The sequence below is a fragment of the Ursus americanus genome, chromosome 1 (genome assembly GCF_024610735.1).
Source record: "Ursus americanus isolate L20-20 chromosome 1, mUrsAme1.1.p, whole genome shotgun sequence".
NCBI classification, from domain to species: domain Eukaryota; kingdom Metazoa; phylum Chordata; class Mammalia; order Carnivora; family Ursidae; genus Ursus; species Ursus americanus.
Genome location: NC_142127.1, coordinates 34,649,391 through 34,674,539, shown reverse-complemented (window position 1 = coordinate 34,674,539; position 25,149 = coordinate 34,649,391). Strand labels below are relative to the sequence as shown.

At 35.1% G+C, this 25,149-nt stretch overlaps 1 protein-coding gene across 2 annotated transcripts in view; it reads right to left on the bottom strand.

Moving 5' to 3' along the window:
* Nucleotides 1-25,149, bottom strand: part of GALNT13 (polypeptide N-acetylgalactosaminyltransferase 13) — a 512,016-nt gene that overhangs the window by 169,625 nt on the left and 317,242 nt on the right. For both annotated transcript variants that reach the window (XM_045781744.2, XM_045781753.2), the window contains exons 5-8: nucleotides 22,562-22,728; nucleotides 21,720-21,927; nucleotides 18,940-19,110; nucleotides 5,549-5,666 (exon numbers count right to left, since the gene is read on the bottom strand). In XM_045781744.2, the coding sequence (XP_045637700.1) occupies nucleotides 5,549-5,666; nucleotides 18,940-19,110; nucleotides 21,720-21,927; nucleotides 22,562-22,728 (664 nt within the window). The remainder of the gene's footprint in view (nucleotides 1-5,548; nucleotides 5,667-18,939; nucleotides 19,111-21,719; nucleotides 21,928-22,561; nucleotides 22,729-25,149) is intronic.

Genomic DNA, 25,149 nt, shown 5'->3' with positions numbered 1-25,149 from the left:
CCTGGCTGGAGAGTACAGGCACTCTTGCTGGTCCTCAGTGAGCACAAGGCAATGAGACCTCTAATCTTGCTGATGGTTTTCCCTTCAATCTTAGTTGTTTTCTGACACATATGCACTGATCAGCACTCCGTATTTCCCGAGTTTTGTCTGTGCAACTCTCTCCTTTCCAGTATTCTGTCCACCAAATTCTAGCTGCCTAGGTCTTCCCAGACATTTGGCTTCATCTTCTCAACTCAGGAGTCCGCTGGGATCTGCTGAGGTCCCCCTTCTGTTGCTAACATCTAGACACTTTCCCAAGGCAGCAAGCTCCGGCAAACTTAAGGGCTCTCTTTTCTTGATTCTCATCTCTCAAACCATTGTCCTGCATGACCTGCTATCCAATGCCTTGAAATTCTTATTTCATATATTTTGTCCATTTTTTGATTGATTCATGTGTGTGTGTGTCTGTGTGTGTAAACCTTGTACCTGTTACATCAAGTCTAGATGACACTTTTTTTTTTAACTCCAGTGTTTTATTTCAATAATATGAATATGGGTAAATATTTAATGTATAGGATCTTAGGATGTCTGTAGTCATCTCAAAGGATGTTGCAGCAGTCTAAAAAGAACATTTTTTTTTCTTTTCTAAAATTTAACCTCAGGGATGTTTTAGAGCCACACCTTGGCTAATATTTAGAGCAGGAGCACTTTATGTAAGTATTGCATATTCTTGTTTTAAAGGGATTTTCATATATATATTCTCTCATTTGATTATTTGTAGTCAAGGTCAGATTATTAAGGTCAAAGTTGTTACTAAGTGATGCTCAGGAGTGTCCTGACTTGCTCAAAGTTGCACAGCTTACAACCACTACAAGAATAACCGCTGCCATTTCTGACACACTTCATGTGTGGTAAGTACGGTGCTTAGCGCTAGCTATGTAATCTCATTTAATCTTCCCCAGAAACATATCAGAAAAGTGTTACGGGGCGCCTGGGTGGCACAGCGGTTGAGCGTCTGCCTTCGGCTCGGGGCGTGATCCCGGCGTTATGGGATCGAGCCCCACATCAGGCTCTTCTGCTATGAGCCTGCTTCTTCCTCTCCCAGTCCCCCTGCTTGTGTTCCCTCTCTTGCTGGCTGTCTCTATCTCTGTCGAATAAATAAATAAAATCTTAAAAAAAAAAAAAGAAAGAAAAGTGTTAAAATTTGCCTTGTGCCAGCTATAAACAAACTAAAGCTTAGAAGACATATTTTATCCAAATTTATACAGCTGGGAAGTGTTCCAGCCATCTTGAACCCAGGCCGTCTGGCTCCCATTCTTATAACCACTAGTCTACCTCTGACAGAAGTGAGATCATCCTCTGACTGTCTTCTTACTCTCTTTTTCCATGACCTCAGTTGGTTCAACAATGGCAGATTATTTCACTTTAAAATGGACAAAACATTGTGCACTCTTGGGAATACTGCTCCTGTGCTATTGCTCATGAAAGGCAATGACTTTGGGTGACCATGCTTACTGGGTGGTACTTATGGTGGCATCAGGAATATCATTTAAAGAGAGATGACTCTTTTGATGGGGTAAATTCATACCATACTGAGTTCATTTTGTCATCAATTATATGGATATTCATTTCTGAGTTCTTCCTATCTAAAATTTCAACCCCTACCCATCTCCAACATCTATCATTTCATATTCCTCTTCCCTTATTTTTTCCTCTTTAACACTTATCGCTAATATATTAATATCTTTTGTTTATTGCTTGTCTCCACTAAAATCTAAGTGCCATAAGGACACACAGTTTTGTCTGTTCACTATTGTAGCCCCTACAACTAATGAATAAGAACACAACAACTACCGGCTAAATATACTAACATTTATGTTTAGACAGTATTCTTAGGATTTATGTTATTATGATTGTTATGTAATGGGGTGGAGAGCAATGTACGAGACCAAGTTTTCAGAAGCATTAGGACTACCTGTACACACTCACCGATATTGGATGTGTGTCACTGACTATGAGAGGCTAAGGCCTGTAAGAGGAAGATCAGATCACGAGATGAAACAACCATCTCAGAACTGTGGAGGAAGATTAGATTTGCTTATTAGCTCCTCCCTTCTCTCCTGATAATACTATCAGCTGTTAGGACTGTCATGTTATGAAGATATAAATCTTAATGGGGTAGTAGTGGTATAATAGTAACATAGCCACTGGTCTCAGAATGCTGGATTTCAATTCTCAGCTATTCTGCTTATAAGCTTTATAAGTATTAAAAGTCACTATTATTCTATGCTAAAGATGTTTATCCTGAGAAGTCAAAGGATTCTTCAACCCTTTGAAACTGTATTCAAACTTACTGTGTGTAAGAGATAGGATGCATCTTTTTGGGAGGTCTATAGTTTCCATCACATTTTCAACATCTTTCAGTACTTATAATACTCTGGGCATCAATGATTGAGTGATACTGTTATGACTAAATCCACACAAATACTTTTCTTTGGATTGGCTTGAACTCTTTAGGGCCAGCCAAAATCCTAATATTTTCCAAGCCCTTAATATTTCTATGGTTTTTACTTACCCCACCTACATAGAGTAGAACTATAAAATATTAACTTCACTATTATTATATTCACCTTTTCACAGTGTAGGTTAAGTTATTTGCCTTTACTAGCATGACAGAGTCAAGAAAATCTCATACATATTTTCATAAAATAAATTATTGCATTTTACTGTCAATAATACCTATGTATCTCTCTCAAGGAATGTGGTTCTTTGAGAGCAAAAGCATCATGCCTTATTCATTTTTGTAGCCTCAGCATCTGAAAAGTGTAAAGCACATATTACATGCTCAATACATGTCTGTTGTATAATGACTGACCTGGATATTAGCCTCAGGTTTTCTGATTTTAAAATCCTCATCATATGATCATTTCATTAGGTCACATGTCTTTTCATGAAATTATTCTAAAGGAAGAGTCTCATTCTTTTGCTAATATACTGTTCTAGCATTTTCTCTTATTCAATAGCTACCTCAGCTAGAGTACTATTAAGAACACATTTACATTCAAGTCATAAAAAAGAGTCTAATAGAAAGCAAAATAAATATTTTGTTTCTATTGAAAGCATATGGAAACTAAAGCCAGCGGTACATTTTAAAATATTCAAACCCGTCACTTTTTGCAGTAGTCTCCCCTTATCCACGGGTGATATTTTCCAAGACCCCCAGGGGATGTCGGAAACTAAGGATGGTACCAAACCCTATATACTATACTTTCTTCTATATATACATACCTATGATTAAGTTTAATTTACAAATTAGGCATAGTAAGGGATTAGCAATAATCACTAATAATAAAATAGAACAATTGTAAGAATATACTGTAGTAAAATTTATGTGAATGTGGTCTCTCTCTCGGGAAATATCTTATTGTACTCTACACACCCTTCTTCTTGTGATGACATAAGATGATAAAATGTCTACAAGATGAGATGAAGGGAGGTAAATGACGTAGGCACTGTGACATAGCATTAGGCTACTACTGCTGACCTTTGAACAATACGTCAGAAGGAAGGTCATCCACTTCTGGATGACAGCTGACCGAAGGTAACTGAAACCGCAGGAAGCGAAACCACAGATAAGGGGGTGTTACTGTGCTTTATTTCTTCGGAATGTCAAACAACCAATCACAACTAACGTCCTGTGTCATTTTCTAGGGATCTGATCATTCTCATGGCCACCAGTTGCATTCACTCTCCCCCTCTGGTATCTGTTTCGCCTACCATATTCCCCAGTCTTCCTTTTTGGTGCATTTACATATCTGTTGCATTTTCTGATCATGTTCTCCTGGTGTTTCATAGTACTCCACTAAGCTGCTCCCTAACGTATCTTTCAATTAGTTAGGTAAAGAACATCCATCCGATATGGGAACTATGTGATGAAAGTAAGGGGAGTCCATTGGCAGAGAACCAAGCTTAATAGGTGAGGAGAAAAGAGGTGAACAGAACTCTTAGGAAAAAGAGTTAGGCAATAGGCTCACAGATAATAGCAATATTGCTATATTGATTTTTTTCCTTACATAACCCCAACATTATGTAACCCACAACATCAAGGGAACATTGGTTAACGAATGGGTAAGTATTCTCATTGCTACATCTCAGGGTAAGAGGAAATTTTTTTTTCAGCTTTTGAATATCCTTCCTTCCTTCCTTCCTTCCTTCCTTCCTTCCTTCCTTCCTTCCTTCCATCTTTCCTTCCTTCCTTCCTTCTTTTCTTAACTGTCGTCTCTTATTTTCTGTACTTTGAGAACTACACCAAGTGAAAAGGTTGGGTCCCCAAATGTCCCTAAAGGTTGTGCAAAGATATATCATATGCCTGATGGGAAGAAGACATTTCTGAGTACAGCACTAAATCTTGTGGGGCAAGTTCTAATCTGACTATAAGTACATAAACAAATATGGAAAGAATAAAATTCCATTAGCTAATGATGTTCTCAGACATTTGGCTATAAGGAAGGTTTATAGGCAAAAATTGTATAAGAAGGCCATTTTAGTGGTTCTAAAATAAATCAGATTATCTGAGATCCACTAAATTCTACATTATATAAATTCAAAGTAATTGTTCTTATTCTCAAATTTTAACTTTTCTTACACATCATATATTTATATTTTGTTAGTGAAAAACAAACTTTACTTTCTAAATGAGGAATTAAAAGTCATAACTCTTGAACTTCATAGATAATTATATCTAAACTCTAATAATTTTATTATATGATTTTGGAAAAATCAATACAGTGTTTTGAAAATTTCATGATAAATTCTAGGAAGAAAGAAAACAACAGTATTATTAACTTAATTCATTTAAAAATAATAATATATGTGGTTTGAAGAAAAAACAGTATTCCAGCATTTATCATTTGTTAGCATGAAGGCACATTTATGTATCTGCTTTTTAGATTTCCAACTATAACAAAATATAAAAATTATTCATATGCTTTCCAATCTCATATGCATGAAGGATTAATCCTTAATTTTCATTTGCTTGGAAGGCCATTTAATAAGTGAATTTGCATTATTCAAACTGATTCATCAAACAATAATGTCTATAATTGTAAAATCAATCATGCTAGTTGCAGAATTATCCAGAGTTCCTTTGACCACAGGTTATTCTTAAAGGTATTCGAGAATAACCTCAGGCAGCACTTGCAAATTCAGGTAACATAAATACTTCCAAGTTTCAGTTCAAAAACATAATGTGATTTTATAGGGTAATGCTTTATTTAAAAAATAAAGCCTTTCGTTATTTCAAAAACTGAAAACCCTAATGTCTTTGTACTATGAATAAAAGAATTATTTTTGAAAACTTTAAAAATAGCTATAATTTCCCATTTAACAGTTAATATTGCATGCAAAAAGACTCTAGCAAAGCTTCTAAATAAGTATTAAAATGACCAACTGATCAGTAATTTGCATCACTTCACAAAAAAAAAGATTTGACAGTAAATTACTGGGTCTATATGTGCATGCTACAGTATAGTGTGTTCAGAGTTAAAAAAATAAAGTAAAATGCAATTACCCTAAAAGACATTTCAAGATTCTCTCCACCCCAGATATCCATTCCTGCATCGTAAGTTCCTATCTCTTCAAAGTAGTTTCTGTCAATAGAAAATAGGCCACCAGCCATAGTAGGGGTCCTAGTTGAAAAAAAAACAAAAAGAAAAGAATATCTTTTGAAAACAATGTGTGGAGTTTAATGAGACTGTAGCAAATAGTTTTGAGACATTTTAAATTAAAAAAAAATAGTACTCAAAAATCTCAAACTGGAAACATAAAGCCAAGGTGTCAGAGGTTTTAAAATTAATAAGTAGCATTTTATTTCACATTTTCTGTAAAACTAAATTTAGATTAGTCTATATTTTTCTTACAGGTGATCAAATAGATAATATGGAAGGAACACTGGCCACTTAAGAGGCGGGCATCTATATTCCTTCTGAAAGGCGTAAGTGAAGAGAAGTTAGTGTGCTTAGCGCTACCCTTAAAGAGATTAACTGGTCATGAAACCACCAGTTGTGATCTTTTGTCACCTAATTATAAATCATTTTAATGTGAATTCTAGAAACCTGTGGAAATGGTTTCTCTATGAAAAGATCTATAGTCTATTTAAATATGAGAAATATTAAACACTATAAAATGTTTATAGGCAATAAGTATGTAATGATAGTTATGGAAGTATTTTTTTAAGGTAAGAGCTTTACATCTATTCGTTTATTCTTCTCTTTACCCAAGTAAAATGACAGAGTTAATCATACAATCCTATGGATAAACATAAATCCCATATGCTTAGAAGAACATTTTGCAGAGCCGAAAACTTTTTCCTAGGAATAAATGCCTTTTGACTCTCACATTTGAAATTTCTCTATAGGAACTATGAAGTCAGATGTTAAGTTTTCAAAGGATTACTTATTAATTAATTTTAAAAGATTAATTAAAGTCAATGATTAATGTATGAACTATGCAAGTCTTCCTATATAAGCAGGATGAATTGAAACTAAAAAAGAAAATTCTAGTTTTTCACAAATGGATCCATCTCTATTGACAATTATTATTTTTTTCATGTTAATTATAGAATAGCAGTTTTAAACCTTCCTAGCACATTTGAGGTCCCTGAAGCACCTTTAAAAAACACATTTCCATGTTTGGGTATCACTCTCCACAAATTCAGATTTAATTGGTCTGGGGTGGGGCCACACCTTTGGTAATGTGTAAAGTCCCTTGGTGATTGTAAGGTGCTGCTAAAGAGGGGAAACAGGTCTAGGGGACTTGGAATGCTCATCCAAGCAGTCTGAGACAGCGAGAAAAATAACAAATGTTGCTTTCCTGGAGATCATATCCTCTTCTGACACAGGATATGCTCATGTCCTCTAATTGAACAATGTAGTTTATTGAAAACCCACCAAATAATATCGTACTCGGATATCGACCATACTGCAAAGTTCTTTATTTCTCCCAGTGCTCTCACTGTTTTATACTCAAGCAATTAACTGTCTATCAGCTGAAGAGGCAGAGCCTCCTTAGTCTCGGAACTATTTTATTACTTCTGGTCTTGCTGCCTTGCTATCATGAACAGTATCGTTGACCTTCTGAGTTATAACGAGACACACTAACACAGCCCAACAGATGATAATTATGGAGTAGCCGCGACCCTCACCTGATTGGGGTTTTGGAATTCTGTGGCAATGACTATACAAGGTGTGATAGTGCTGGGTAGTCTATTTAATGAAACTAGGAACACAAGTTGCTGCAATTACTTTATCATGATGCAACCAAGGGCTTAAGAATGTTAAGTGATGCATTTTTAATGATCAGTTCAGAGTGCCTACCCACTTCTCAATTTACTAATAAAGTACTAATGCATTTAGCTTAAATACATGCATTGGTCATAATTCCTACAAATATGTGAGAAATGCATAATAAATGACTAAAATAATTTATATATTTAACCATAAGAATGACTCAAAAGTTTCACTTATGCTTAAAAAGTAACAAAAATAAGAACATAAAATCATAATTCCTCGAAAAAAATCCTGTATTTTCTGAAGACAGATGCTCCTAGAGAGGTTTTTTTTTCTTGTATTTGCAATGTCAGCTCTCTCAAACAGTCCAGAGACTGGGCCTTATATAGTATCTACAGCCATAGCCAGTGTGATGCAACGTGTTCTAGTCTAAGTTAACTGCTCTGTACTGTCCCTAATGAATTATTTGCATATGCCCGTGTGGACCTTAAGCGTTCAGGGTACCGAGAAAATTAAAAACCTATCTATGGCCTAACCTTATTAAGCAACTTAGCCCATTGGCTGAGGAGGGGGGGAATAATCAGCCCAAAGGCTGGGAATTTTGCTTACCAAACAGTCTGTAGGTGAAGATGAACTGAGTTAGTAAAAGTAAAGCCCTTAGCACAGTTCCCAGCACATAACAAATAGTTAATAAGGTTAGGTGGTATTAACTTTGTCTCTGTCGTCACTGTTGTTGATATCATTCATGGGTCTTGAGTGCCCTTCACTTAATTTTGACTTTTCATAACACAACCTCATTTCATTTCAAAATCATTTGAATCTACTTCAGATCCAAGATCTTGAAGTCTGAAATCTGCCTCTGTGAGACACAACTTTTTTTTTAATATATTTTATTTTATTTTTTTATATTTAAGATCTCTTTTTATTTATTTTTTAATGTTTTTTTATTATATTATGTTAGTCACCATACAGTACATCCCTGGTTTCTGATGTAAAGTTTGATGATTCATTAGTTGCGTATAACACCCAGTGCACCATGCAATACGTGCCCTCCTTACTACCCATCACCAGTCTATCCCATTCCCCCACCCCCCTCCCCTCTGAAGCCCTCAGTATGGAGACACAACTTCCTATTTTTTAACCCCTCTTATTTCAATCTTATGACAGTCAATTTTTTATTCTATTTTCGTGTTTAGGGTTCCTTAGCTACTCCTTATTCTCACATAATAACCCCCTGCAGGAATTGTTCCTTTCCCTCCTCTCACTCTCTCGCCAAGGTTCTGCCAGGTCAGCGAGGGAAAAAAATAGCTTAGCATCCTAAGTTCTCTGTCCTTCCCTTATCTGACCCAATTCTCTTTTTGTAAATATCAGTGTCTGGGTAAACCTACCCTTGCATTATCCGCTTCTGCTCCTAGGAGCCAGAGAATCTTGAGAAACTAGTAAGAAGAAGTCAACTGGTGATACTTCAAGTCCAAATACTCTCTGCTTATCCTACAAACAGCTAACGATCCTTTTATTGGTGCTAATTTGTTCACCTGTCTCATTTTTTAACTGACTCTTACCTAAAAGTTTGGGACTCTTCTCAAAAAACTGGAGATTAAGGCAATGTATGAAATAAAAATCCCCTGGTCGTGAAGTCTAAACGCCCCCAATCTCTACCTCCATATGTGTATGTATCCTCTCATGGCCTCTTCCTTCCTCCTGCCTCAGAGGAAAGAACACCTCCCTTCTTCACTGTGAGCTAACAGTCACTCTTTTGCCCTCAGCCAGCTCTTTTCTGACTACTCTTTCAGCCACTTGCTCATTGACTATTACATTTATGTTTTATGCCTTTGATTTCTACATTGTCCCCTTGAGTTTATGATACTGCTCGGTCAAGTTCTATCCTAAACCAAAATAGTTCTTCACTCCATCCTACTACTCATTCAAACGAGGGATATATATTTTCTATTCCCTTCACTGGTAACCTTATCGAAAGGATGCTTTCTACATACTCCCTCAACTCCTCTTGACCTTCTAACTGGAATCTGGATCCTGCTCCCACCTCTACAATAACTCCTTTCTGAAAGGGCCCTGTTGATTCTGAATTTCAATAGGTTTTCCTTAAAATGTCTTCCTTTGGAAGCATTTGAACACAATTCAGCCTCCCTGCTTAAAACACTTTTCACCCCTAACTCCAACTGCCTTTTTCCAGAGAGTTTTTTCCTATTCATTTTGATTCTTATTGACATCCCTTCCTCTTCCTTTTCCTTGCTGGCTGTCTCAAGTTCCTAATTCCATATTTGTGACATGAGTGTAATATACAACTATAATACAATAATTATATAATATATAATACAATTATAATAAAATTATATAGATGTTTGCTCTTAATAATTATCTTCTTTTGTCCCAACATGTAGTCTTCCCGAGAGCATCTCAGTGCAACTTTCCTCTTCCTATACTCTTTACCTGTAGAAGCTCTTTCATTGTAGGCCTTTAATTGTTCTCTCTGTGAGGCAGAGCCTTAATCTGTATTTTCTTTTTTCATTGCTTCTTTCTGCATTGTTTGTGCTTTTCTAAATACTTTCTAGATGTTTTCTTAAAAAAATTTCCTCTGCTCCGAGTATGCAACATAGCACTGAGAATGTTTTACCCTTCCATATATGCTTCTCCTTCAGTGTCCTCTATTTCCTTCCAGAATTTCAATATGGAAGGATAAAACCCCTTTTAGCAACTTTCTTTTCTGTACCCCATTCAATCATTTACCCAAATACTTCTTATTTTTTTTCCCACAGTATTTTTGACTCTTATCTCTGTTCTCTGCGATCATGGTCACTATCCAATTACAGTCCTCTTATTCCTAACTCTGTTATGAGGGAATCCTCTTGCTTCTAGAGTCTGCTGCTTCCAAAATTTATTCTACAAACCATAGCCAGGTTAATCTCTCTAAATCAAAACTCTTCTGAAACAGCTTACCAGATGTTTAAATACCTATTTTAAGAAATAAATTCCAGAGGCGCCTGGATGGCTCTGTGGGTTAAGCTTCCGACTACTGATTTCAGCTCAGGTCATGATCTCAGGGTTGTGAGATCAAGCCCTGTGTCCGGTTCCACGCTGAACATGGAGCCTGCTTAAGATTCTCTCTCTGTCTCCCCCTGCACCTACCACCCCGTCCCCCCACTGTGTACTCTTTCTCTTAAAAAAGAAGAAATTCCAGCTCCTGATGTGGTGCCACTCAAAGAGCATCTCCATTCCTTTTAACATTTTCCCTGTATTCAAAGTGTTCAGCTGTTTATAGGAACTTTCCCACCCCGGTGCACGTGTCCACAGTCACTTGTCACTTGGATTCCCCTTTTTAAACTTCCGGTGTATGTTCAAACCTGCTCTATTCTTAGGCCAAGGACTATTATTCCATGCAGCCTGCCCTCAGTACAGCCGCCGTCCCTCCAATCTGGATATAATCCTTCCCTTCTACCTCCTTCAGTAGCCCTCAGTCTCCTCTTGCTCAAGGCCCTTTGTCACTTCTTTTTGAGTATTACATTTATTTCTGCATATATTTTACCACCTTTATACATATAGCTAATATATTGGTTTAATATTATTAGACTACTAACAGATATTTGTTAGTGAAATAAACAAATAAGCACGTATCCCCAGTGGCCACAAAGCAATCTATCTGTAAGTTAAAATCACCTGCAATTTTATTTTGGAAATCACAAAAATAATTCTTTCTTTACATCTGCTAAACTGATAAGTAACAAAGATGTCTTGGCTCATTCCAGGATTTTATCATCTAGTAGAGGTTTGGGGATTGAGTTCGGAAGTATTTTAGAATTAAAGATACAAAGCTTTCTAACAATGCAGACTACAGGAAAGGATTCCAAAAAGTAAGGATTTGACATGGAAAACACTGCAGTATTTCACCACAAGTTGGCAAAGTTAAAGAAATTACAGTAGAACACGTCTGATTATTCATTAATGCTAAACTGTGATCTACATTTTTACCAATAAGATGATAAGTCAAGTATTTCACTAGGATAACCATCACATGTGTGAAAAGCAGGGAGACCACAGGAGACTCAAGAGAGGGGTACGTTTAGTGTTTAGTGTTGAGGAGCATGAACTTTGTGTCTAGACTGACTGGGGTTAAAACTCAACCGCACAGTGTGACCTTCGGTAAGCCACTTAAACTCTGTGTTTCAGCTTAATCATCTATAAAATGAGGATCTATGTATTAATGGATGTAACACTATTATAGTACCAGCACAAAACAAGAATTACACATTTTAAATATTAATTTTAATAAGGAAGAGAAAACATCTGTGTTTGGCAAGATTATAATCAGCTTTTTAAAAATTATTTTTGGAGTCTAATTAATTTTTAATAGAATTGTAGTATTTTAGAACTTTAAGGTCTCTATAGATCTGGTCAACCAAATTTAGTTGCAATGTGTTTAAAAGACTTGTTCAAGAGCCCCCAGGTAGTCAGTGGCCCGATTAAGGAAACAATCTTTTCTCTTTTCTCTTCCCTTCCCTTTCCTTTCCTTCCTTCCCTTCTCTTCTCTTTTCTTTCCTTCCTTTCTGTCTCCCTTTCTCTACATACCTCTCTCCCTCTCTACCAATTAGTCATCTCGCAGTTTATCCATATACACCAAGGAATTTGGGATAGCTAATTGGAAATACACTTCTCCTGATTTCAAGCCCCAAATTTACGCACTGTGTTTTCCTATGAATTTTATCACTGCTCTTCAAAGCAATTACTTTCGAAGTTATTGAAACATCATTTCTTCTCACTTTTCCCTTTAACATATCGGGATTCTTTTCATCCCACTTGGTAAATAAAAATGGAAAAAATCTGGGAAAAAAATCTAAAGATTTGAGAGACTATAGGTCAGTTTCAGGCTATGATTTGCAATGACCAAATAACACAATATCTAGACTGTAAGTATATAGCTCTGTGTTAATAACATTTCTCATATATTACAAGCCATAATAAAGGGAAATGATAAACATGAATATTTTATTATTTACACAAATGTGAGGCAAAATAGCTGAAATATTCACATAAACTAATTTTTTTTTAAATCATAAAATATAATTTGGTTAACCATTTTGCAGGTTTAGAAACCGGAAAATTAGATGCTGTGAGTTTCTCTCTTTCTCTCCTTACTCTGTCTACTATCCCCAATATAGAAAGCAGAAGAGACAGAAGAAGCAAAAGTATAACTATTATTTTATTAGAGTGATGAATAATCAAATGTTGAATGTACTTCAAGGTTTTTACAGAGAACAGAAATGGGGTTTAGTGAAATAATGCACACCATAATACTCAATTGAACATATACTTGGGTAAGAAGATACAGCTTTTGGTAGAGAAGGAACTGTCACTTTAAGAGCCCATACTGGTTTAAGCTCTGAACAAGGAAACATGTTCAATCCTTTAGTCTATGGAACACAAAAACAGTTTCAAAGCTATTTTTAAAGGATAAGAAAGAGGAAAAAAAAAAAAAGAAGAAGAAGAAGAAAGAAAGTTCTGCTTAGTATGGGCAAATGCTTGTTTTGCTGCCAAAAATCCCATTTACCAACAATATTGGAATCAATACCTTAACCCTTGCTTAAAGACCTATAGGCCAGGAAAGGAAGAGTTATTTTTTTTTTCCTTTTTCCTTAATCCTTTTTCAAAATCCTAACAACCTGATAAAATCCTAAGCTTCCAAGAGGATGTACAGCAATTGGTGCAAATTATTTATCTTTCCTTTTACTTTCATTTTATGCGTAGGAAGAGTCAAAATCAACAATAAGGCCAGTTGTTTTTAAACGTTTTGGTTAATACCCCTTTTCATCCCATCTCAACAGACTGCTAGGAAAGTCTTGTAAATTATCCGCTAAACCATTAAGAAATAATATAATATAAATGTGCTATTTTCTTGAAAGAATGTAGATTCACATACTCCACCTAAGGTGGGTTTTTTTTTTCTTTCAAATTCAACGTATATTAGATTTTAACATGAGTAGGTAAGAATGCTGAACAGCTGGAATATCCCAAAGTTTTTCTTTCAAACTTTTTTCTTAAAGCCTTTGTTCTTCACATAATTTTGACCCTTCCCTGTGCTTTGCGTATCTTCTACTATAAAGAAGTGTCTCACAGGATTTGAGAGTATCTGCTTCTTTCCTCCAATGTAAAAATGTATATGCATTAGCTTGAGAAAAATCTAATAGAGAAAATCTGACAGATAAAAATTTATCTGATAATTATAATTATCTGATATTATAATTAAAATTATAATAAAAATTTTATCTGATAAAAATTTATATATATATAAAATATATATATATATTTTAATTTTATTCATTTACTTGACACACAGAGAAAGAGAGAAAGTACAAGCAGGGGGAATGGCAGGCAGAAGGAGAAGGAGAAGCAGACTCCCTGCTGAGCAGGGGGCCAGATGTGGGACTGAATCCCAGGACCGATCATGACCCGAGCTGAAGGCGGAGGCCTAACTGACTGATCCACTCAGGTGCCCCAGCAATGTATTCTTAGTTGCTATTAAACAATATGAAATACTGTGTCTCATTTGTAAAGCATTTTACAGAATAAAATAAGTGTTTTTTTTTATTATACTTACCAGGGGAACTATAAATTACAGTCTGATAATTTTGGGGGGTAATCAAACTGGCAAAAGGTATCAAAAATATTCAGACAAATTTCATATTTCCTAGTTGCTTAATTCTAAAAAGATCACATTATATGCAAAAAAATCAGAAGATAAAACTGGCAAAATCAAGTCTAAAAAAACTCTCAACTGTCTTTATAAAAAATTAAAGAGCTGGGGCATCTGGGTGGCTCAAGTCCCATATCAGGCCTCCATCCTCGGTGGGAAATCTGCTGAGGGGATTCTCTCTCTCCCTCTGGCCCGCCCCTTGCTCTCTCTGAATCTCTCTCTCCCTCACTCTCTCTAAAATAAATAAATAAATCTTAAAAAAAAAAAAATAAAAGAACTAAGTAAATGGCTGAGATGCTAGCAGCCATTAAAATTTTTATTTTTGAGAAAAAAAAGTAATGGCATGGAAAAAAACTAATAATAAATCAATTTTTAAACTGTGGAGAAATCTGAGGCACCTGGGTGGCTCAATGGGTTAAGTGTCTGCCTTTGGCTTAGGTCAGGATCTCAAGGTCCTGGGATTGAGGCCTGTATCCCGCTTCCTGCTCAGTGGGAGTCTGCCTCTCCCTCTGCTCCTCTTCCTGCTTCTGCTCTCTTGGTCTCTTGCTCTCTCTCTCAAATAAATAAAATCTTAAAAATAAATAAATAAATTGTGGAGAAATCTATCTGAAAAGAAAGTCCCTGTTAGGAAATACAATAAAATACTAAAAGAGGTGGCTCACTGGTGTTCTGCTTCTTTATACTTTTAGATACTTGTCACATTTATTTAACAATGCATATATTTGTTACTTAGATTTTCAGAAATAAATTTAAAGTAACTCTTTCACATATATTTCCCATTTAATATGTTAGCACTTCATTAGTTAAGCAAAACGGAATAGTTTTCCTTTTCATAGTTGAGAAGAATGGGTAATTTCCCAATAGAAGGAGCTTGAATTAAAACCCAGATCCTCCAAAGCCAGCCTCAATGCTTCTTCTATGATATCCTACTAGAAGGTTACAGGAAGTAATATATGTGAAATGTATGAGTTTTTCACAATAAAGGAACAATAATTATAATCTGACATATTATTAATAACGTTTAATTTATTTGATCTTCTTTATAAATTCCTAATTCCAGTTGAGAGAAAAATAAATGTATAATATCAGGCAAATGTTAATAAAAGGGGATATCTAAGTAAGTAGAAGGTGTAAGGAATAAAATTCATCATTACATCTATGTTTGATTTATTATGAGAGCAAATAGTAGAAGAAAATCTAAAACTCTTTTGTTTTACTTTAGGAAGATACTGAACATCGTATTCCAAGTAAGAATGAAAAAAGTCATGTCAAGAATATTAATAATGACTAAATGTAAAAGAGTCCATAAGGTAAGAGAGAAAGAGTAAAGAAAGTTATAAAGACTTGATAAATAACTGGCAGGTTTTTTAATAAAGTAATCTATTTTAATCAATGAGAAATTAAAGTAGAAACTAATATCTTTATAATTATTTATTGAGGATTACTACAGGGCATAATTAAGAGACTAAAACAATCAATAAGATTAACGTGAGATTCTTCCAGAAGCACATACCACTCTAGCAGCTGAGTGGTCTAACTCCTGTGCATCAGTGCTCTGGCCACTGAGGCTCTCCTCATTGGCTTGTCCAGCATACATACGGCCAGCACCAGTGAGCCACTTTAGAGCAGAGATAGCCAGATTTATTTGTGTATGTGCAGAACCTAGCACAGGGCTCAACAGTGGGGAGGAACGCACATTTGCATATGTAATCCAACACATCTCAATAGCCTGAACCGTATCACCTCAAAAATTATACATACTAGAAAAATGCATACTATACCCCCAACTTAATGAAATGATGTGGGGGATTATCTGCACTACCAGATAACTTATGTTACTGGTTGCCTATTCCATTAGGTAACAGAGGTATGTATTCATGCAGGGCTAACATGTTTGATGAGTTTCAAACTGTCATTTCCCAGGCAGTAGCCTCTAAGTCAAAGTCACAAATTTAAAAGATTATAGCGAAGCAAATAAAGTCAACATGTGAACTTGTCTTTGTTGCAATAAGCATATTTCTCTCACCATTGACTGCGACACAGTTACCGAGAAACATTTCTTTAAGCAAGAATGATGACAAATGGACACTGATCCTCAGCCTTAGGAACACACAAAAAAAGGGGTTGGGGGACTGAGTTAAATTTCAGGCCATTTCTAAATGGTAGCTTCTCCTCAACCCCACCTGTTGGTGCCAAGTAGGAATACAAGACCATCGTAGCAAGACCTGACTTTTCAAGGATAGCTAAAAATTCGTACATTTACTTAGAACATCTCATTTTTAGGGGTGCCTGGGTGGCTCAGTCGTTAAGTGTCTGCCTTTGGCTCAGGGCGTGATTCCAGGGTCCTGGGATCGAGCCCCACATCAGGCTCCCTGCTCCATTGGGAGCCTGCTTCTTTCTCTCCCACTCCCCCTGCTTGTGTTCCCTCTCTCGCTGGCTGTCTCACTCTCTGCCAAATAAATAAATAAAATCTTAAAAAAAAAAAAGAACATCTCATTTTTAAAATGTTGGTAATTTTTTAAAATGCAAAACACTACGTATGCCGAAAAACCCACATCTACGCAGCATGTCTGACATATAAGCTCCTGGTTTATGACCTCTGGTTTAACAATTTGATTACTCTATTGTTGCATATATAATTGAGATATTACTGAGAAATCATATAATATGACTGCTAAAATGTCAAGGAGAGTTTACTGATTAAAGAAAACTAAATGTTCAAGGTTATGTGTGCTATTATTCCATACTCATAACTTCACAAATACCAAGTATTTTACAAACTTCACTTAGTATCAAAATGAAAATATCAAAGCCCAAAAGTTGACAATAGAATAATACATATAACCATTATAAATTTTACTTTAAATGTGGAATAACTAAGGTTAAGTCACAAGTTCAAGTTGGTTCTCTATGTATGCAGATGCATGATTGTATTTCTAAATGATGACTAACTAGCCAATTATAGTCACTAGAAAGTTCTGTCATAACTGACATTTTAAATGAGGCAGGCATTCCTGTAAGAAAGGTAAAATTTCAACCTCATTTTAATCACTTTAGCTATTCAGAATTCTGTTAATCAAGTAGGGGAAAAAAACTGTCTTCAACACCTAGAATGATTTATCTGTTTGTACGAATGTGAGAAAAATGATCACGTCTTCGAGTAATAGATTACAAGTACAAAGAAAGTTCACATTACGGGTATGCTGATGAAAATTACCTGCAGGCTGTTACAACACAGCCCATGAATTAATTAACCTTTTGCCATAAAAATCTGGAAACTTCAGCAAAGACTGAGGTTTCTCTGTTTCTCTTGTTCCAGCTCCCTCAGCATTTTATAAAGTGAAATACTGTGCCATTACTGAGGAAAATAGATAAAATATACTTAGATTTTATTGGGTCTCCATGTTCTTATGGTAAAGACACATAAGTTGTGGTTAAAACACAGAAGTTGGATGTTTCCTTTTTTGTTTTAATTAATGAAAGATGAGAAATAATGGCTGATTTCTATGTAGATCTTTACTTTTGTGAATGAGATCAGTAATTTCTTACTATGAAAGTGGCTAACTCTTAGTTATCTACCTTTTCACTCTGTGAGAAAGCAAAACTAAATAAAGTATGTCTTTTGCCAATGCGTTGAAAAATAATCACGCATTCTTTCAAACTTCATTCTTGAATAGACACATTGTATTTGAGTGTACTGGTCAAGTATTCCGATAATTTTCAGATGGGTTCAGAAGCTGAAAAATCAGCTAACACTAAATGTAACCATGATCTGGGAAAACAGGATTTCTAATAAACAATGGTAATAAGAATGCCTGTCTTTCCTCAAGTTGTTAAGAGCAAGGATCAGTAAGACTTGGTGAATATGAAGATTACAGCAAGATTTAAAGACCGCTAAGTTATACATTAAATACTGACATCATAACTTCACATCTTTATGGAATTGTTTGGAGCCACGTTTTATTTTTCTCTTTGATGTAGTAGTATCTCCTTAAAAGGGTAACAATCCCAATATTAACTGTTCTATAACAGAGTTGTTTTCTTCCATGAGTCACTTTTTAGAGTTAGCTTTAATTCATTCATTAGATAATTAGTCTTGCCAATGGATAAGTCATTTCTTCAGTAGGTTAGGAGACATCCTTGTTTAGATAATGGGTCATACATATTGTTTTAGGATGTTAGGGCGTTTCTTTATTGTTCAAACTAAATCATGATTTGCCATAATCATCTTTAAAGAGCAAAACTAATGATCTCCCTCTCCAATACATTGTTAGGAAATCAATTTTTGGTTGTAGGTAAGAGGTATACAATAACATGTTAAAATAAGAAGGTGATCATTTTATGTTAATAAAGTGAGTAATGTTTACCTGGACAACTAAAGATACATATGATATTTCTTATTTTGTATTAAGAGCAAAGACATATTTTATGAATCAATACTTCAAATTAGGTAGCTATTTTAACTAATTTAGAACAAACAATAAATCCTTCATAATTGTTAATATATTAAAATTTTCCAAATAGATCTTTCATTTTTATCTATAAGGAAGATAGCTCTTTGAAGTTGGTAAATTTAGAATATTTATGAAAACATTTTTGCTTTTTTCAGTTTTGAGAATATCTCTATTATAAAGCATACACATTTAGGTAAGATACATATTTACTGGGAGCATCAACTCTGTCAGATAGAAAATTTACAATAAATATATTTTGAATATAAGAATATACAAAGTTTCAAAAGAAATTTGGCACTTATGCCAATAATTAAATTTGTCCGTGCTAATTTAAACTAAAGTTAATATTGTCATTGATTCTTAGATTATCATGTAAGCAATGATAATGGAAATGTGTACATGAATAAAAAGTATATGCCTTTAAAAGACTTAAAAATGAGAGCACACATTTATAATACTCCTTAATTATTATAGAAATACACATGCTATCCTTTGGGAGATATGAGCTACATACCTGACAGGTAATGTTCTATCTCCTTTCCTCCTATCCATTTCTCTTTGGGGAACAGGATACCAACGGAAATTCAGTTTCCAGTTAAAACCCCCGTAAGTCATGTCTGACCCGGCCATATATTCAAAGGTATCATCACTAATCACATCAATAATGGGGCATACAACTGTTTTCCTGCAGAAAAATCAAAACCAGTTTACATGTAAATAATAATTTAAACACTCATTAGCTTCTTCAGACTCAGTATAGATGTTAAGTTGAAATTTAAATATTTTGTGACAATATTTTCATTTTATCCTTTTTCTCTATGGAGTCATTTCCTTTCACTACATCTTGCTTACAGTTTCTACTTCATTCTATCATTTATAATCTAATCAAATATACTAATTGGTCTTCAAGCTGATTTCCAAATGCATTCTAAGTACTAACTCAGCAGGATGAACACAGTCTATTTTTCACAAAACCTCCACCCACAGCACAATTAGTAGTGCTGCTTCGATATTACGCATCATTTTAGCGAGAGCCCACTGAAAAGCAATAGCATGCAGAAGTAGAGAGTGGATGAGGGCAAATGAGACCTGGTATTTTGAATCTCAAAGGGGATAGGTTAGTTTAAAGAGTTCTGAAAAAATCTTCCTGGGGAAAATACCTACTAGAAAAACCAGCAGGTAAAAATAAACAAACAGAAGCAACAATAAAAATCATGATCATCAGTGTAAGTATTTCCTCTGAAAGACATTAGGGACATGACAATTTCTAAATGTGTTGTCCTAGATCTCAGAATTTACCATAACATTCTACGTATTTTAAAATAGGGAAGGATAAGCAACTTAAGTTTCTGGTGTTTTATCTCATGATCTATTTCTTCTTAAAGATTGAGTGTTCTTGGTGGTGCCTTTTAAAGAAACTTCCACCATAGGAGAAGATTGGATATGCTTTTAATCCATGTTGTGCTTTCTCCAGTCTTCCTCTACTCCTGGCTTATATGTTTTATTATGGGATTAATCTGTCATCTCGGCAGTAAATGTTCAGGTCTACCCAAGTTTGCATTGCTTGTAGCTAATTCCAAACAGCAGAGCTTATTTTTCATATTTGGTAGGGAGTAAATATACAAATATGCTTTTGAATCACCCATAAATGTGGAAAGCAAATAAATGTTGTCCATTATTTATTCTGGTTTGTAACACCAGTATCACAAACGCTCGTTTTCAATTAGATCTTCTATTCCACACAATTGGCCAAAGCCTCGAGTTCTCTGAAATCAATAGGATTCATCTAGCCTTGGAAAAATTTCTTGGTAATTCTGGTCCCCACAAAATCAATATCTTTCTTTCTTTCTTCATTAAATTTAATGACTTAATTTGTAGGGAGGCAAAATTAGATCTAATAACCTTGAATAGGACTTTGTTATCTAGTTATGGCAACTTCAGAACGTATAAGCAGGACAAGACATTAGAATTCATTATATGCAAATACAATCTAAACATATTATTAGATTAAAAAACAAATGATCTATGCATGATGATACTGAACAACATTATATTAAAAATTCAGTAAGTTGAATATGAAACACATGTTTAAAAAAGCAGCATAATGCATGAAAAGTTGCCAGGAAGTGCATTTAAGATGTTCTAAGTTCATTTTACTTTGCCAGTCTTACCTCCAGTGCATACTGTACAATACCCGGAGTGGAAAAATGTTATTAGCTGTGTACTACACTCAGTTGACTAAAAGGTTCCCACTGCTTTCTTCAACTGCTATGGCTCATTTTACTGACAACCGCCATCTATCTTCCTGGCAAGTACCAAATCCTGCCGTTTACATGATGTAGTTGGCCTAGCTCACCCGAAGCAGCCCTTGTCTTGGATGCTTAATTAAAAACTTCAATTCTAGGGAGACCTTTCTAGGGTTGGTGAAATGACTATGCAAACAAGGTGCTGTGCAATGCTTTGTTATTATATCAGAGCATTCAACACCGTTGTCTTCATTAGGTGCTTAGGAATTATAATCACTTATCATCAATGTTTACGAATATCTACAAGAAAAGCTTGTACGTGAGAGCATCATTATCAGAAAGAATTTCAGGTAAGTATGAGGACTCTTAATTTCTATAAGGTACTATTCAATTTTTCAGATTTCACAATTTGTGTATACAAATTGGCAACATTGTTTAAATAATTAAAATTCTAATAGTTGTGCTCTGCTTTTTGTTTTGTTTTGTTTTACCATGATTTCATTCCAGTGGAATGTGTGAGTGTATGTCTTCATTTTTACGGTCCTCTAGGTGGTTCTGAACCAGACTTCGAATAAGGGCAGTGACCTAGTAGAGAGGAGACTGGTCTGGGAATGGGTAGAACTCAATTGTTGTTCCCAACACTTCTAATAACTGGGACAAGCTACATAGCTTCTTTGTTCCTCCCTATTACTAGTACAAATAAGAACATCTATATTACCTTCCTTACAAGGTGGTTGTAGGGACACAATGAGGTGCTTTGAAATGTATTTTCTGAAACATGACACTGTTTCAAATTGCACTCATTTCTACCACCTACAGAATGAATATTCAACACATTTTTTACTGTTTGAATTGTTCGACTATTTCTTAAACAAATATTAATATTCAGCATGAACAAGCCTATATTAAATGGGGGAGGGGTGCTTTTTACAAGCTAGAAGATAAACCTTCTAAAAATGGCAATTTATAAAGAAGTTTTGACTGGAACCTGGGACTGTCCTAACAGGTTCAATCAAAACCCAGGCAGACGTAACACATGAATTCTTACCTGTCTTCTTTTATTCTCGCCAGCAAAGGCTCCAGCCATCCTAAGGTACATTCACAGTGTGCGTCGAGAAAAGTTATGACCTGCCCTTTTGAAGCTGCTGCTCCTCGAAGGCGGGCACGTATTAACCCAGAGCGCTCTTCCATTCTAATGATTTTTACCGGCACCTCTAAATTTTTCACATAATTCTCTAATGTCAGCTTGAGAAAATCTGTGATGTGCAAAAGAATTTATACAGTTTTGAAACTATTTAAAGACCCAGAAGAGATACTACTGCCCAGATGGAATTCAACGCACAGAAATGGTAGCCAACTCCTATCAACATTTTTTTGCATTAGGTGAAAGAAATATATAGAGATTTTATCAGTAAATTAATGTATACTTCACGATAACTCTATCATTTGACTGGCAAAGATAAGGATATAATAGGAAGTTAATATGCCAGACTTTAATTTAGAAATGGGCCGCAATAATAAATGGAGACTTCTTAATTATAAGTTACTTTGCTTTTACCTGCACAAACACAAAAAAAGACAAATGTCCACAAAGTCATATTAAAGCTCAATCGAATACGATCATTTAAGTAGGGAAAAAATTAACACTTTTGAAAATCATTTTGGCTGATTTCTTAGGTTAGTACGGATCAAATGGAATCATGAGAGAAACTGAAAGAATCAGTTTTGTATTCTTGGAATTGGCACTGACTAGCTAGATTGATGAAATCTGATAGGTGATTTCAGGGCTAGTAGAATTATAAGGAAAACACAAATCATTGCCCAGCTATCTTTTCAACCACAATAAAGTTTTCTGATTAAAAAAAAATATAGGGGGAAAAATATTTATACCTCTTTCACTGGCATCGTCTACCAAGATGACCTCAGAGAGCAAATAGCGTGGGGAACGATTTATAACACTGTATACAGTTCTAAGGAGAGTGCTCCAAGCTTCGTTGTGAAACACAATGACTACGCTTGTGTTTGGAAGTTCATCAGGGTAGACCTTTGTCTTGCATCTGGAACAGAAAGAAAAGAGACGTGCTTATAAATTCATTTCTCATTCTGATCACGGTAATAAAAAATATCTATAATAACACAACTTTAGATTTGACTGCCCCTTACTAACGAAACATTTTATGATTATCTAAAATAATTTTCCTTTTTATAAATGTTGTGAGTAATTACTTGGCATTTTGAAAATTAAATATGCATAATTGCTACTATTTTATTTTAATTCCTGTAGGGCACAAAGCAGCATGATTTCCCCAAGGCTAAGAAAGCTGAAATATCTATCAATAGAAAACCGGAGTACAACAGGGACATAAGAATTCATTTAGTGGATATAATTTTATTCCTTGTTTAGAAAAAAAATTATCGTATAACTCAAAAAGTCAGAAGAACATGAACATGTTCGCAGGGTTCTAAAGCATGTAAAACTGAGATTATTCTTCTAAAATCTAGGCCTGTGTGTTTCCATTCTGTTTGAGAATGCTTTAAACCATGTCTGCTTGGAAGGAAAGGCTTAGGGGCTAGGATTTACTTTGCAGACTCTCCCTTAGTACTATATAATCAAAATTAGAGATCAGGAAGGGGAACAGGCTACCAGCACTTCCCCAACTTTTGTGCACAGGAATCGCCTAGAGATTTGTCAAAATGCAGATTCTGATTCAGCGAGTCTGCATTTTAAAAAATAGTTTCCCAGATGATACAGATGCTACCAGTCACACAGAACACATCATAATTCTTTTTTTTTTTAACTTTATTTGAGACAGAGAGAGAGCGCGTGTGCACAGCATGGGGGAGGGGCAGAGGGAGAGGGAGAAGCAGACTCCCCGCGGAGCAAGGAGCCAGATGTGGGGCTCAATCCCAGGACCCCAGGATCATGACCTGAGTCGAAGGCAGACGCTTAACCAACTGAGCCACCCAGGCGCCCCCAGAACATGCCATAATTCTCATAACTTTTAGAACTCGCTGTTTTGAGGAAAAAACTTTTAATTTTGCTTTTAAATCCAAAGAAGCCCATATTTTACTTTTTGAGAAATCTATCTAAAAAGGTACATTTGGATAAATAATATGTGTAGCTCTCTAGGTGATCATCCCAAGTTTAACATGTAGATGGTCCTCACCCCCATCAACTAGTCAACATTCAGACATTTAACTCATGTAATTATATATATATATATACATATATATATATATATATATATATATATATATATATATATATATATATATATTTTAAGTCACTGGGTATCTGGAACAGGAACATCAGTTTATTCACCTTAGGTTATAGTTCCATGGGAAATATTCTAAAGAGCTAGGGAATCAAAATCATTCCATAAAATAAAATGAACTCGATACTTCCTGCCACTCATGAATGATCCAATACATGACAATATAAGCATTGTTAAAATTAGTCTTCTTCACAGGCGAGTGAAAAAAAATTCAACAAACTGTGGGACATAAGGGCATATAATTAAATAAATACTGATTGTACGCCTACTGAGATGTTAATCATCTTTAGAAACAGTCTCCAGTGTCATCTACTCAGAGAAGCCTTCCACGATGTAACCACATAAGAAGGTGCTATACCTGAACCATGACATTTTTTCTGCATATACCTATTTGAAAAGCATTCATTAATTATCCACCCTATAGAATATATTGTATATACAGGAAAATCAAAATGTAGTGGGAAAAAGTACTTTGATTCATAGTCATCTTTTCCCATTCTGGTGGCAAGATTCAAATGTTTTCTGTATGCCTCATCAGCATCTGACTTGGGTGTCCTGGCAGCTTATCACTAAATGAACTCAGAAAGCCATCTTGGTGAATCAGAAAACGTTCTTAGCATGATTCTCCTCAAACCTCCATTCTTCTGCCTCCACAAAATAGCATGCTGAGCAAAGAGTGTGCTAAAGGCCATCATGACTACCATCAGTAAAGAAACAAACCTGGAAAATCAGGCTGAAAGCAGTCCAACATTCAACAATGGCTGGTTTAACCCAAGGACAGCAGTCTATAAAGGCTACCCAGTATCATGGAAAAAAGTGATTTCTTTTAAGTTAAATGTTTTGTATATTATATATGCATGTACATTGTATGTTTCATATTCTAAATGCCAACAAAGAAAAAATGAATGAGATATTTAGATAAATCTTTTAAAATTCCAAACTAAAAGCAGATATTCAAATCCAGGTTCTGGCACTATTTCTATCCTGCTTTGTTTTTGTGGTTAAAAAATATCTACTCACAAATGTTAATTTTATATTCAATGTATGTGACAAAGTTATAATGAACTAATTTACTGCTAATGCAACTATTATGTTTAGAGAAAATTTCCACTGTCATTATTTAATGTAGCATACAAATAAAATGTGGCTAATATTTTTATTTATTAATTCTTCTTCTTCCCATGTAAACAATTATTTAGCAAA